This window comes from Barbus barbus (genome assembly GCF_936440315.1).
Source record: "Barbus barbus genome assembly, chromosome: 9".
Taxonomy (NCBI): domain Eukaryota; kingdom Metazoa; phylum Chordata; class Actinopteri; order Cypriniformes; family Cyprinidae; genus Barbus; species Barbus barbus.
Window position 1 is genome coordinate 5,142,429 of NC_136737.1, and position 14,917 is coordinate 5,157,345.

Consider the following 14,917-nt stretch of genomic DNA (forward strand, 5'->3'; position numbering starts at 1 on the left):
AAAGTTTTTTTTTTTTTTTTTTTTTTTATATATAGTACCCAATAAAATCAGTGCAGATCCAGTCTGAATGGAGTCATATTTAGCAGCAATCATGGTAAAGTAAATACTGAATTAAGTAAAATAGACTCACAAGTTCAAACTTTGAATTCTACAAGCTTAAATTGAGTACTAATATTGAATTTATTCTTTTTTATTATTATTATTCTTGCCTGAACTAAATTATTTCATGTAGAAATCACATTTGTTTTTCTGCAGTATTTACTACACCACACAATCATTTTTATCATTGTACAATCAAATGAAGTACAATAAATCCAGATGAAGGAATTAGGAGGTGCAGCGTCCTTCCCAGCTTTGTACCATGGCATCTTACTTGAGCAGTTGTGTATGTTATGAATGATCTTTCTGTTAAGACAAACCCACAAACAATTAACAATAAAAACAAACTGTACACTTATAAAACTAGCTGCTTTGACCAAAACACGTTCAACTTAACACACAGAAACTAAAACTGATGACCAAAAGTGGAGTTATTACACACCTTTGACCACCAGTTGTGTACTGTGATCAATTCCCAGAGATGGGACAAAACAGAGATATGTTCCTCCATCAGAGAGCTGAAGATCATTGAGTTTGAGAATGACACGGCCCTTCTTAAGCTCCTCAGGTAAAACTTCTGCTCTATCCTTGTATGCTGAGTCCTGTTCCTTTATAGAAGCTTTTCCATTGATAATATCGAATACATTTCTGATGTCGTTGTGTCTCCAGTGGACTGTCAGATGTTTTTCTTCAAGTTCAGCACTTTTTTGACTGCACTTCAAGATGACAGAGCTTCCTTCAGTGCCTTCAACTACCTGATGGAGAGAGGCTAGAAAACACAACTTTTCTTAGAATTGCATAACTTTACTTAACTATTAGAGTGAGGTCCAAAAGTTTGAGACGGCATTGCAATTCTGATTTTTTATTTTTGTATTTTAGATCATTACACTATTTCTGAAGATGCTCAGTTTCATGTTTCTATTTAAATTTGAACTAAAACAGTTTTGCTGATAGTTTGCAATTAAAAATGTAACAAAGCATAAATTACAAAGTAAAAAATGGTTTCAAACCTTTGGACAGGCTTTGCTCTGTTCTTACCTGAACCGGTTAACAGTACAAACACATAAATGAAGCAGCATCTGTAAACCATGAAGAAAAATTTTTCAAATTTAATTAAACAAACAAACAAACCTAATACAAACCTGTCGGCATACAGAAAAAGTGAAGCTGACTTATTTTCAAATCCATCTAATTTTCAAGGAAAGTTGCTAAAGGCAGGTCAGTTTGTTGTTGCTAAAAGTTACATAACAACAATCAAAACTGTCATTGCATAATACACAGGACTGGCCATCTCTTGTTTTCTATACACTCTAAAAAACGCTGGGTTGTTTTTTCAACCCAAATGCTGGGTTGAGGCCGCTGGGTATGACGTTGGGTTGTTTTAACCCAATTTTGGGTTGAAAATTGGTCTTAATCATAACCTGGGTTGGGAACGCGGACGTGAAAGAGCACGCATGTCACGTCAACATCGGACGACACCAGCGCGAGAAGCCCCCATTTTCTCCGCCTGAAAGAAGCGAGTGAAAGACGTTATGGTAAGTAAAGATTAAAAATGTAAAGTCATAATTCATAGTTTATGTCCCGGAGTATTTTGAGGTTTCATGGAAGGCGGAAATTAGTCCGAAAAGAGCTCATATTGAAAAATACGCGGATGCGGTTTTCGCCTCGATCAGAAACGTCTTAACGGCCTTTTTTTTTACTGAAGGGAAGAGATACTTTTAATATAACGTCCGTGAGTGTCTCATGTCATATTTACATAAGATTTTACATCATCTGCTCCTTTTGGGGTGTTAATAGACGGTTATCAACACATTTACATGTTAATTTGTTTCTTATTTTTCGCGGTTAAACTGAATGTAGTTTCCTAAAGGAAACAGCGTTATGTAATAAAGACTATCTTCATTATTTTGAGGCTGATGAAGTGATAATTGTTATAAGTAATGTTTTTCATGTAATATTTCAGACTTGTTGAGCTTGTGTGTTAATGGCCGCGCCGGGAACGACACAGCAGCCTGCTTGTGTGAGGACGCGATATTCTCAACTTCTTCAGAAGAGAGGGAAAGATAAGGCAAGTAAACTTCATAATCCCATGTTATCAATTTTTTTATTTTTTTTTATTTTTTTACAAAGAGTAAAAAAAAGTTGCTCCTGTCTGTTTACTTCACATTTTGATGCAACAACAGTGTGATTACGTGTTCATATTCTATGTAAACCATTGATATCTGTGTTTTTCATTGAATAACTCAAACCAACTTTGGAGTTGTCTGATTTGGAGAGTCATCATTATTGGTTTTCCTTCCTTAAAGGAATAGTTTACACACACACACACACACACAAAAAAAATCATATTTGCCCTCATGTGATTCCAAAAAGACTTTTGTCTGTCTTTAGAACACAAATTAATATATTTAAAATTTTCTCTCATAATTTTTTGTTAATCCATTGAGAGTCTAGATAATCAGTATTTAAGATTCATAAATACAGTTATTGTTGAAGTAATCCATTCCAATATTTATATATGAATAAACCTTAAATTATATCATAGCGAACATGTCTGTTCAGAAGAAAATATTGGTCCCAGATTTGCAATGGAGGACAAAGCTTAAGAGAATATTCAATATATTTATTTGTGTTCCAAAAATCTGAGTTTGTATGGGTCTGGAACAACATGGGGGAGAGTAAATTATGACCATTTTCATTTTTTGGTGAACTAACCCTTTAAAGAGCAGCCCTCCACGTACATGGAAGATTGTGAGGTATGTGAATGTCATGTCTGTGTTAATGTTTCAGTAAAGAAGTAGCTTTCTGAAAACAATATATTTATTTAAACAATATCACATGCCCTCACACTAGTGCTGCCATTATAGCGTGTGGTAGACAGAGAAATTAAACATCCACACAAAGTGGATGAAATTATAAAACAGACTATTTACCAATCCTTACTGATGTGGATGCACTTCTATCTGAAAATGGATAGTTTAATAATTAAATGTTTTCTTTTTCAAATGTTTTTCTCTTTTTAGGCCACCGATGGAGAACAGGCGGTGACTGGGATGAATGCTGGTCAAAGAGGAGAATGACATTTGGCCCAAACTGATGCAACAGTGGTTTTAAAGGAGGACGCTGCCCTGGATGCTGTGCTGATGGGGCTTCTTCATGACTACATCAATTATGCTAAAGAGATCATGAAAATTGACAGTGATGCATGATCAGTATTCATGGCATATTAAATAAACTGTAAGTGTATAATTTGTAAAAACAAAATGTTAAATGTGTTTTTTAGTAGAAGAGTTTACACGCTGTCATTCATACACACACATGCATCTGTTGAATGTTATAATATCAGTGTTAATGTTGTGGTTTATTTGTGTAATGTCATGCCAGAATAGTTTGTAAAGGACTTAACTATTAACTAATTGTACAATTATTGTATAATAGTGTTTTTGTATATTTTTATGCAATATATAACATTTACCAAAAAAGTCCAATTTGATCAGAAGTTATATTCAACAAATGTTCAATGCTTCATTTATAAACTCTGTAGCTGTTAATGCCATACTTTTCTGCATTTCTTCTTGCATGTTATTTTTTTGACTTTTCTCTTGTTTTTAATAAATATTTACCTTTTGAAAGTCATTATTTGTGTGATTTTAAAATGAACAAGATTTGTAGGTTTAATGCCTAGCTTGATTTGGGATCATTTTAGCCTAGCCATGTAATAATTTTAAACCATAAAAAAGCAACCCAGCATGCTGGGTTAAACACAACCCAACTTGTTGGGTTAAAATAACCCAGCGCTGGGTTCGTCCCTTTTTGACCCAGCGCTGGGTTGCCAAAATAACCCAAATTGTGTTGTTAACCCAGCAGTTTTTAGAGCATTTATTTAAAAAATATCTTATCAAAATATGATTTGAAATAGCCTATGTTAATTTAGATTTGTAAAAGTAACAAACATTTTTTTTTATGATTTGATCTTTGAACAATTACATTTTACTTCCCAAGTGATCAACAATGAGGTAGGCCTATACGCAAATTTTGTTATGCTATTTATTAGTGCCAACTCAAAATAATATACAGAAAAAAAAAAAAATCTAAAATCTTTTGAATAGTACAGTCAATTTCTGGTTTAAGTCATTTTATAATCTCCGTTTTTTAGTGTTAATTTTAAAATATTAGGCACCTAACCCACGTGCCATCTTGTATAGCATAAATAATAAAATCTGACAGTCCTAGTTCAACTAATGAACGCATCTGGACGCGAAACTTAATTTGCACGTCTTGTTTTTAACAGTGTGTTTATTGGCGGATTTCCATTGAAAAGACACATAAATCAGTGTCATCCTACCACGTTGCGACTCAGTATTAACTTGTCACAAGCCGAATCCAAATCTCACGAGTAGGCAACATTGTACACTGACAACCAACACTGAGGTGAGATACAGCCTATTAAACTCAACAACGCGCAGTACGCTGAGAAAGTATTACCGTCCGTTCATGTTGTAGTCTGTGAGGTTTCCTGTCAGATTCAGGAGCATCAATCAAACACGTGCGACACACGTTTCTCAGTCACTAGAGCATGTTGTGGGCGCGCGCTCCGACCAAAGCAAACGCTCCGCTCACCCCGTTTAGATCACGCTCTAACATAACATTTCTCTGGTGATGTCCCCTCATGAAAAGCACACACAAGATGAAATGCATGTAAAGTATTAGGCCTATTTTGTGGCGTTAATACAAGAAATACACTTTCTAAAAGACCAAATTGGGGAAATGCGGTCTTGATTAAAATGTCTGTCAATCTTTACAGGATTTTAGAATTTGCTTTTAGAAACATTAGACAAACTTTGCTTATTCCAATCCACAGATTCTCGAACTAGCAAATGACCAAAGGACATGTTGGGTTGAGCGAGCGGTGCGGAATCTTCACAAAGGCGCTCACAATAAAAGCGAACTTCAGCTAACATCTGTCGCAAAACACCGAATCAGATTTACAATTAGCACTATTTGCATTAAGTAACTTATCAGAATGTGACGCATCCACAGTTTGCAAGTTGATGTCGGCCATCTCATCTTCTGAAGTTTGAAATGCCCAGAAGACATTCAATGTTACACGTCTCAAAACCCTTCGAGTACACGGTATAATACAGTATTGTAATGCAAGACTGGTGGTCTGTTAGGCTATATTAAACTGTTGAATTTCTTACCGTCGGTACGTCGTGTGATGCTTCTTAAAATAAGCCTCAAACAGCGTATCTCTTAGACAAAAACAGACCCTTGATTCTCTGCAAAGTGAAAGTCGCCTCTCGTAGGAGGAGCGATAAAGTCAATTCTACATGCAACTCAATAGGCTACTTATCAACTAAAAGAAATGAATCCTAATAGACTAATATTATAACCTCTATTTGCATTAATAACTTTGACGACAATGCATTTGAGCTGAAAAAACCTGATCCATTTCTTCACACAGCATGTGAAAATGTATGTCAAGAGGATTGGTAATGTTCATTTTACTCATTATTTTCTTATCCGTCGTTTTTTAATAATATCAATGCATATTCAAATCAATTTTAAGGGACAGTTCAATTCGACTGCAGTTCAGCACATAATCTACAAACCACCAGCATGCATTTCTTTAAATATGTGCTATCTTTTGAACATACAAAGGACCAAACATATTTTTGATTTGAAAAAATATATATTATTTTTATTTACATATATATATACACGCCACCATTTTTTCCTCAGTAAATATATTTCTAAAGGTGCTGTTGACTTGAAATTTCCACCAGATGTCGGTAAATAACCTAAATCAACCATACATACAAAGAAAACAATACAAATAAGTTCAGAAATTAAGTTACGTGTAATAAAATTGAATGGCATGGAAAAAGTATTGAACTATACTGAAATGTATTTAATACTTTGTACAAAAGCCTTTGTTGGTAATATGAGCTTCAAGACGGCTCATGTTTGGAGAAACTAGTCTCATTCATTGCTCAGGTGTGAGTCTTCAACTCTTGAAGGTTCTGTGGGCCTCTTCTTATCTTTAGTTCTTATTTTCTATTGGATTCAAGTCAGGTGATTGGCTGGCCACTCTAACAGCTTTATTTTCTTTCTCTGAAATCAACCGAGAGTTTCCTTGGCTGTGTTTGGGATCATTGTCTTGCTGAAATGTCCACTCTTTTCATCTTCATCATCCTGGTACTGTAGGTGTTGGGACTGATGCAGCTCGTATTAATTTCCACTGACAAGGGGCAGGATTGCTTTCTAATTACTGATAGATTTCAGCTGGTGTATTGGCTTTCTATGCCTTTTTGCAACTCCCTTTCTTGTGGGTCTGCTCTCTTCTCATTAGGTTGTGTTCAATACTTTTTCAAGGAGGTGACTTGTGGCCAAGTATGGTGACCCATACTTGTAATTTGTGCTCTGCATTTCACCCATCCAAGTGCACACACACACACACACACACACACGGAATTGAAATGCGGATAATATTCCAGTCTTTATATATTGTAGCCTAGGTCATCTGTTGTAATCATGGGCAGGTGTAACTTCTCTGGAGAAGGCGTTGGGTCCGTTCTCTTCTCATTAGGTTCTGTAAGAAAAGAAGTTAAAAATAGTGAAATAGTTTTTATCAATGTGATAATAAAATGAGTCCCCCGCTACAGCGATTAGTTACTTACTATTCACAAATTATGACATGCTGACAAAGACGGCATAATTCAAAAAAGATGCATAAAACTATATTTATCTCTCTTTATTAGTAAGACAAATACTACTTTAAAAGACTCGACCTACTCACATGATCAACGACGCTGAACGTATGAATGACCATCTCTTCTTTGCTGGTGATGTATTGTTTATAATATCCATAATGGTCAGGTGTGATGCTTGTGATGGTGAGAGAGCCGGTATTGTGGTTCAGTTTCAAACTGTCTTTGAATTGTTGAATTGCTTCATCATATAGGTAGACCTCGTTATTTGTTTTATTCAGTGTAGCTATTAAAACAAATTTAGCACAACTGCGTTTTTTGGAGTCTGCAAACTTCCACCATATCACGTCAATTTCCCGTATTTCAGTAAGATCAGTGTGTAGCATGACAGATTGTCCCTGAATCACTGGCATTGATGTGATTTTATCTTCCTTAAGAAAAACACCTGGAGAACAAACAGAAACAGTTTTTCAGATGGAGATTGAATTGTTTCCATCCACGTATTTGTATGCAAAGTTTGGGGTATCGCATTAAAAACACTGGAAAGAAACGACAAGATGCACATTTTAAGGTTTTCTGTTCAAGTTTCTCAGGAAGTGACCATGGAAAAACGTGGGATGGAAACCGTGTTTTATTCGCAAATTTTTCATGCAATATTACAATTTTATTCACAACTTTGGATGAAAACAAAATCTTGTCCAACTAACCTTGCGACTTCCTACAGCCCATATAACAATAATTTCTTGCTCGTAATTTCAGTTTCTAAACACACATGGCAGTTCAGACATACCCAGGTATTATTTAGTATCATGCGTATTCAGTTGAATTAGGCCAACCGCATAAAGCCCAAAGTATACTTCATAGCATATGTGTACGTTTCAAACGCATATCCTTTTATAGTCTACTCCATTTTAAAGAGTGCGTGAACGCAGGCGGTTGACACATGCGCTCTAGAAAGCATCATCTTTGTCAAGCGTCTGCTGTATTTTTGTCCAGAAGTTATGACTGATAAAAATATCTTTGTACTTTCTTTTTGTTTTCTACTGTAAAACAACGGCCTGGGCCAGTGTTGCCACCTTGTGGAACAACTGATTAGTGCAAAAACAAGTCAGTTCGTATGTGCAAAACTCCAGTGGTGCACGTACTATTCTGATGATGAAATTCACATCACGCGCAATGTATGCTGACCCTCGCGTACACGTAAAAAGTGAGGTATACTTTGGGCTTAAGAGGAGTTAAAGAAAAATCTAAATGGCAGACAAATGTCACAGAGGAAGCACTGTGCTGTACGTGAGCAACATGATCCAACAAGCCTACAGTTTCTTTTCACCTCTTCTGGGACTCTTGAACAGTGTGTGATTTCTCAGTAAAGATCAGCATTTTGGGCTTCAGACCTGGATTTGCCCAGAGGACACAGCAACACCCTCTTTCTCCCACAACTCCAACCAAGCAGGTTTGATTATTTGTGATACCTAATACACCACTCGACTCTCTGTGTGATAATAGCTCCCTGCAGAAATCTGTGTTGTAGTTGTGATGGGTTAAATGCAGAGCACGAATTCCGAGTATGGGTCACCATACTTGGCAGTATAAAAAAAAAAAAATTATGATTATAAATATTTAGGTGATTGAAAACCCCTGGTCTATTTCCTCTCATCTCTTTTCCCCATTTTTCTACATGACACATCTAGTCCTCGCTGCCACATCAGGTAACCCGAATGCTAAAAACCAACACTAAACACTCAGTTTACTATTTCCTCTCATAGAACGACCTCACTATCCACCGACGAAGCCCCAATTATCCATCTTCATGCAGCCTTCAACACTATCAAACTCCATACTGAACCACATGGATCTCTCCAGGTATCTTCACTAGGTTGTACATTTTTGATAACTGTGTATTTCATCAAGTTACTCCTTACTTAGGATGAACAGCTTTAGGTAAAAGCATCAATAAATGAACAAATCCAGTGCAACTTACTAGTTTCTAAATCTCCCTCATGAACAGACGTGTTCCCACCTGGTGAAAACAAAACACAAATATTAATCTGTTGTAAATGCTGATCTGCACAAACACAGATCCTGCATGCACAGTTTTCTGGAAATTAAGTCGTACCAAGTCAAAATTGCATTGTTGAGAGAAAAAAAAAAACAGAGTTTGGATTCATTATGATTCTTTTTTTTTATGTCTTCTGCTCACCAAGGCTGCATTTATGTGATACAATATAAAATATTTTGTAAGTAGTAGTATTGTGAAATATTATTACAATTGAAATGTATTTAACGGACATATATATTTGAAAATATGGCATATCTTTACATAGTAAAGGCTTATTCTCAAAAAACAGTGTGCTTTTGAAGGAGTGTGTTTGCAACCCACGCTGCATCTAAGTCACACCCTTCATCTGAGAACAATATATAAACCAGATCATCCCGTTTCCTCTTCAGCCTTACCTTATTCTTTGGTTTCAGATAACGGGGAACATTCTCAGAGGTAGTTTTCCAGTAACATTAACAGAATGTTCCTTCAATGTTTTCTCATACACGAGAAAAAAATCTAAACATTTAACAAACTGGATGTTTTAAACGTTTACATTTTTTTGTCTAACGTTCTCATAACCATACATTTTTTTTAAACATATAAAAACAGGTGTTTTAAACATTCAGAGTACATACCTCCATCTACCTCCACAGCTAATAAAGGAACTGCACCTGTTTTAACCAAAATCATAGACTTAAATATAGGACACCACTGTAATTGTAAAGTACACAAAGTTGTACAGTAATTTACCGTTTTTTGAATGTCTGTCGTCAGACGATTCCCTGTCTGCTGAAAACAAACACAAATATCGGTCTTTGGTATGTTGGTTTTTGTTATGAACAAAACACCCAAATTCAGTAGTACAGTATCGTACCATGGTTTGGCTGATGAACATCCCCATTGTTTTCAGGAACTACACCTTTAATAAAAATAACATAACTTGATTCAATTAAATCTTTTGTAATCCCTATCTATAATCAGTGTTGGGGTAACGCATTACAAGCAATGCGAGTTATGTAATCAGATTACTGTTTTCAAGTAACTAATAAAGTAGCAATACTTTTAAGTTAGTTAGTTTATCAAATAAGTAATGCAAGATACTTTATTCACATTTCTTGACTGATACCTCTACTGTACCCACGTTAGGAGAAATTGGGAATAAGTGCAGTGGCACCTCCTTCAATCTGAGGCTTATTCGTTTCACTTTTGGTGTTAAAGAGCCTTTACAGTTGCCAAAAATATAACTTTTGGCTTTTTTTCTTATTAAAAAACAAATATGCGATGCATTACTTTACATAAACAGTAATTAAGTACCGCAGTTAGTTTTTTTATTTTTTTTGGAGTAACACAATATTGTAATGCATTACTTTTAAAAGCAACTTTCCCCAGCATTGGCTATAATATTACAACTTTTTTTGTGATTATATTTATTGTCTAAGTAGAAAGAATGAAGCTACATCAAAAACACAAGAATCGGTATACATAGTTAAATTGTATCTCACTTTTTAGGCTCTCGAGTTCCTCTCCATCAGGGCCATCTGTATAAAAAAATGGCATAATTTAAACAATTATGGAGAAGTAAATGCAAACTTTCTTACAAAAGAATATTTTGCACTCTTATTTTTTTCTTTTAAATTAGCTACAAGTAACACATACCGCCTTTATCTGCCTGTTTACGTGTCTTGTGCTGACAGTAATAATAAATACCACACAAAACTGCAGCCACAGCCAGAGCACAAACACAAACCAGCACTATATGAACTGCAGACAAATCTGGAGCTATAATGGAAAGAGAGATACTATATCAGCATTGACGTACATTAATATGACCAGCTCTGTTAAAAAAACGCTGCTGTACCTGCACATGTGTGACAGAGTTGACTGATGTCCAGATGTTGAGTCTGGTTGCTGATGGGATTGTTGAGCACACAGCTGTAGGTGTTTTTATCCTGATATTCCACCTCCAGAGGTAGAGAGAGACTGATGCTGAGATCAGACACACTGATGCTGGACAATAAACTGTTTCCTTTGTACCAGGAGAGAGTCACATGACTCACATTCAACACTGAACACAACAATGAACAATATGATGATGATGATGAAGAACAGTTTGAGGAGTAACTGCTGATGACAGGAACCGGCAGACGAGCTGAAAACATGAGAGAAAAAAGTCTATAATGGATATATAATGTGATGCAATAAAATCAAACTGTATGCATCTCAAAAACTACCCACCAGAAACAATAATACTGAATTTCTTGGGCAGGACCTCTTTTCCGTCAATGATCTGTAAAAATCTGTAAAGTCCAGTATGTTCAGTTGTGGTGTTTGTGATGTTCAGAGATCCAGTTTGATGATCCACCTGCAGTCTGTCTCTGAATCTCCCATCAAGAACATCATCATATATAGAGATCTTATTGGCCATTCTGTTGATCTGAACTATTCGAGTGCTGTCTGATCCAAACGTCCACAGTATCAGATCAGCTTTCTGCATTTCAGTAACATCATTATATAAAGTCACAGCATCTCCCTCCATCACTAACACTGAAGTAATTTCACCAAACACACCTGCAGAACAGAGACAGTTTTAAAACTTAAGCTGAACAAATCCAACTGAGATCACTGAGTCTTGTTTAATGGTTAATATTGTCCAAATTTATGGTGCTTTTGTGCATTGGGCAGACATCAGCACAAGCTTTTTTTGAGTTTAAGCTTCATAAAACAGATCAAAATATTACTTCAGAAATTGAATATATATTATATTCAAATCATTTTAGATATTTAAGTCTCGAAAACCATTTAGATCTACTCACCATTCACGAGTAACGTAACAAAAAATAAAACAAACGCCTCCATGTTTCTGTAAAGATCAGTAAAAGTTGTCCATTTTAGCTGTCAAAGAGTCTCAAAGCATTCGATCAGTTTCAGAAACGCGAAATGTTCTTGATTTAAATGCTGAGAAATCAGTGGGCTAAATCCAATCAAAAGACGGAAGTAAATGGAACTTCCCAACGGGATCTGTCATGGAGAACATAGCAAATCTGCAGCGTCAGAAACTCCCAGTAGGCTACAGTTCACCGCCGACTATCTAACTATTTGAGAGAGAGAATGGGTGTGTTAGTCAACCATAGCCACCAGGTCAAAGCTCAAGATATTATTCAAGTGTTAGGCCAAGACTTACCAGTCATAGCACTTGAGATACAACACAATTCATTTCATTAGACAAGATTTTTTGTTATTAAAATGTTATATAAAAAAGGCTGAAATTGAACTGTCAGAGCAAATCTCTTATACACATCACTGTTTGAAACCGTGCAACCTTTAGATTGTCCACTAGAGAGCAGAAAACGTTCAAACATCACTGTTTCGTTCAATAACACTGAGCAAAATATTAAAACGAACACTAAAATGTAACAGACATGCAATGTTCATAACATGAATATCACAACAAGAGTAAATGGTAGCAGGTTATATCGACTGTAAAATAACAAAACGTTAGTGTAAAGTCAAATAAACCCTCATTAATGAATTCATTATTATTAATTTTCACAGTTTAACAGCATGCAGCGTATATTTCAAACACATTTCACCTGTTTTAAAGCAGACATTTTATTTTAAATAAGGATAATGACAAGTGTTTTCAGTAATCTCTCCATTCATCTGATTTAGTCTCTTCTCCTCCTTTGTCTCTCTCTGTTTTCTAAGGAATCTGTAAAAAACAAAAGATCAGATTTGGTTCATTTTTGGTCATTTCAGATCATCTAACTTGTTCAGTGTTGATGGATTTTTATTCTGTGGAAATATTTCAGCTACTAACCTCAGATGATAATATTTGGTCAATTTCTGGTGATATTTAGTTTATAAATTCCGAAGTCTGTGGGTCTGATGTTATTGATTGTGATATATCCAGTTTTTTTGATCCAGCTGTACTCTGTGTCTGAATGGCTCATCGTGACCAGTGCAATCAAAATAGTTTGGTTCATTCATTCTGGCTATGGTGATAAATGGGTTTTGTTCCATCTGTATTCAATTCTCCAAAGTTGAATCACATCAGATCTTTGTATAGCATTGAAAACATCATCTTGCACTATCTTCAGTTCATCTGTCCCAGCCAAAGATTTACAGATTTGTGCAATAAAAATGTTTTGATAGCTATGTAAAAAACTTTGTTGCATGAATTTACACAAACATATAATTTACAAAGCTGAATAAATATAAAAAATCTAATAAGCGGCAACAATTACCGCTTATTAGATTTTCAGAACCTGTTTAACCATAATGTATTTTTCCACCACTTCAGTCAATTTGATATTTTCTTACAAATCCTTTAAAAAAAATAGACACTAAAATAGTGTGTGTGTGTGTGTTGCACATACAACTTGACTTTTGTCATTAATGTACAAAGTTGTCTAAATTATCCTTTTGAATTTGGAGTATTCTTTCAGGTGAATGGAAGAAAGTGTATTTAGTGTATTTTTAGAACGTGCTGCTGATTTTAGTGATTGAAATATTGCGCAGATGCTTTATATGGATTGCAAATTGCCAAAACTTGCATTTTGTTCACATATCTTTGTTTTATTCTTTTGAAAGATGATCTAAATATTTGTGGCTTGGAAACAGATGCTTGTGCTGCAGTTCTATGGATGTTTTGCCCTCCAGGTCTTCAAGCCAATCATGTGACTGAAACTATCTAGATAGATAGATAGATAGATAGATAGATAGATAGATAGATAGATAGATAGATAGATAGATAGATAGATAGATAGATAGATAGATAGATAGATAGATAGATAGATAGATAGAATATGCATACAAGCAAAGTCAGAAAGTCAACTATATTTTTGCTGTAAAGCAGCTCTAACAAGTCAATAGTGTCAATAAAAATTAAAGAAATAACCAAAAAGTTGAAAATAAAGTATCGGGTAGGGTTAGGGTAGGTGCTGGGAGGGCTTTATTGTATCAATAAAATGGCATGCATTTAATAATTTGAATGAAAATAATTAAAAATGTACACTCAATACGTTATTATTGCATACTGGTTTATAATGTAATACAATACTGAAGTGCAGATAATTGCCACTATTTTGCGACAAGTAGTATAAATATCAGAAAACACTGCTATTTTAACATAGTGTAAATATAATCTATAGCTATTTGCACTTAGTGTAAATAACATATCGCTAAAAATACTGATATTTTCACTTAGTGTAGATAAAATCCATTACTATTTGAATTTAAGAAAAAATTTGCACAATTTCAATTTGGAGGGGGTGGTGGTGGCTATAATCAGTCCACCGGTGCGTCATAATCTGTCCCTGCTCATGACCACCTTTACTATAATTAACTTTTTGACTTATGAGAAATTTATGTCAGCTCATAATTTCCCCTTATACCGTTTAAAGAATACAATGCTGTCCTAAAAGCGATTCCTTCTGGTTTAATTCAACTTATAAAATGCCATTTAGGTTATAGTAAGAGTGACGCCAAAGAACCTGATTTGTCATTAAATGGAATTAGTATTTTTAACAAAAAAAATTAATAATAAGCATATTCGACAAATTCTACAGAAAAAAAAATATATAATGTTCCTAGAGGTAAATTTTACTGCTTCTCTTATTGAGTCAATAGACTGGAAAGATGCCTGGTTGTTACCTCACAAGTACTGCATTTCAAATAAAATAAAAGAAGTTCATTTCAAGATCCTTCATAAAATATATCCTGTAAACGATACTTTGGCAAAATATATGGATGTTGACAATTCATGCTCATTTTGTGGAATTGAGGATGAAACACTGATTCATTTATTTTTTCAATGTATAAAGACTCAAAACTTTTGGAATAGTTTACTATTTTATATGGGTAAATATAAAGTCTTTTACAGTTAAAGGATATCATTTGTTACTATAAAGGGAAAACTAGTATGCCAGTGAATTACATACTTAATTTTTGTATTTTGTTTGGGATGTTTTTTATTCATAAACAAAAATTCGCTAAATCGATGCCTTCTTTTCCACATTTCTTACTTGAAATTGATGCTTTCCTTAAACCTCTTAAGTTGATTAAGAAC

The 14,917-nt window shown here is 34.8% G+C and overlaps 2 protein-coding genes across 3 annotated transcripts; both read right to left on the reverse strand.

Annotated features, from left to right (window-relative positions):
• Positions 1-26: 26 nt before the first annotated feature.
• On the reverse strand, positions 27-5,412 carry LOC306874966 (programmed cell death 1 ligand 1-like). Of its 2 annotated transcripts, none has more exons than XR_013784675.1 (4): positions 5,301-5,412; positions 1,138-1,178; positions 542-868; positions 27-405 (listed from the first exon to the last, which is right to left on the reverse strand). XR_013784675.1 is itself a non-coding variant. In XM_079425309.1 (4 exons), the coding sequence occupies exons 1-4, from the start codon at positions 4,632-4,634 to the stop codon at positions 284-286; spliced, it is 540 nt and encodes a 179-aa protein (XP_079281435.1). In that variant the 5' UTR covers positions 4,635-4,707; the 3' UTR covers positions 27-283. The 2 variants fall into 2 exon arrangements, 1 of the variants encoding a protein (XP_079281435.1); XM_079425309.1 differs by lacking the exon at positions 5,301-5,412 and adding an exon at positions 4,585-4,707.
• A 1,167-nt stretch (positions 5,413-6,579) lies between these two features.
• Positions 6,580-11,937, reverse strand: LOC306874605 (uncharacterized protein). The gene is made up of 11 exons (XM_079424753.1): positions 11,664-11,937; positions 11,086-11,418; positions 10,709-10,999; positions 10,507-10,566; positions 10,353-10,388; positions 9,725-9,769; positions 9,601-9,636; positions 9,486-9,521; positions 8,791-8,829; positions 6,899-7,254; positions 6,580-6,691 (listed from the first exon to the last, which is right to left on the reverse strand). The coding sequence occupies exons 1-11, from the start codon at positions 11,704-11,706 to the stop codon at positions 6,632-6,634; spliced, it is 1,335 nt and encodes a 444-aa protein (XP_079280879.1). The 5' UTR covers positions 11,707-11,937; the 3' UTR covers positions 6,580-6,631.
• Between the last annotated feature and the right edge of the window lie 2,980 nt (positions 11,938-14,917).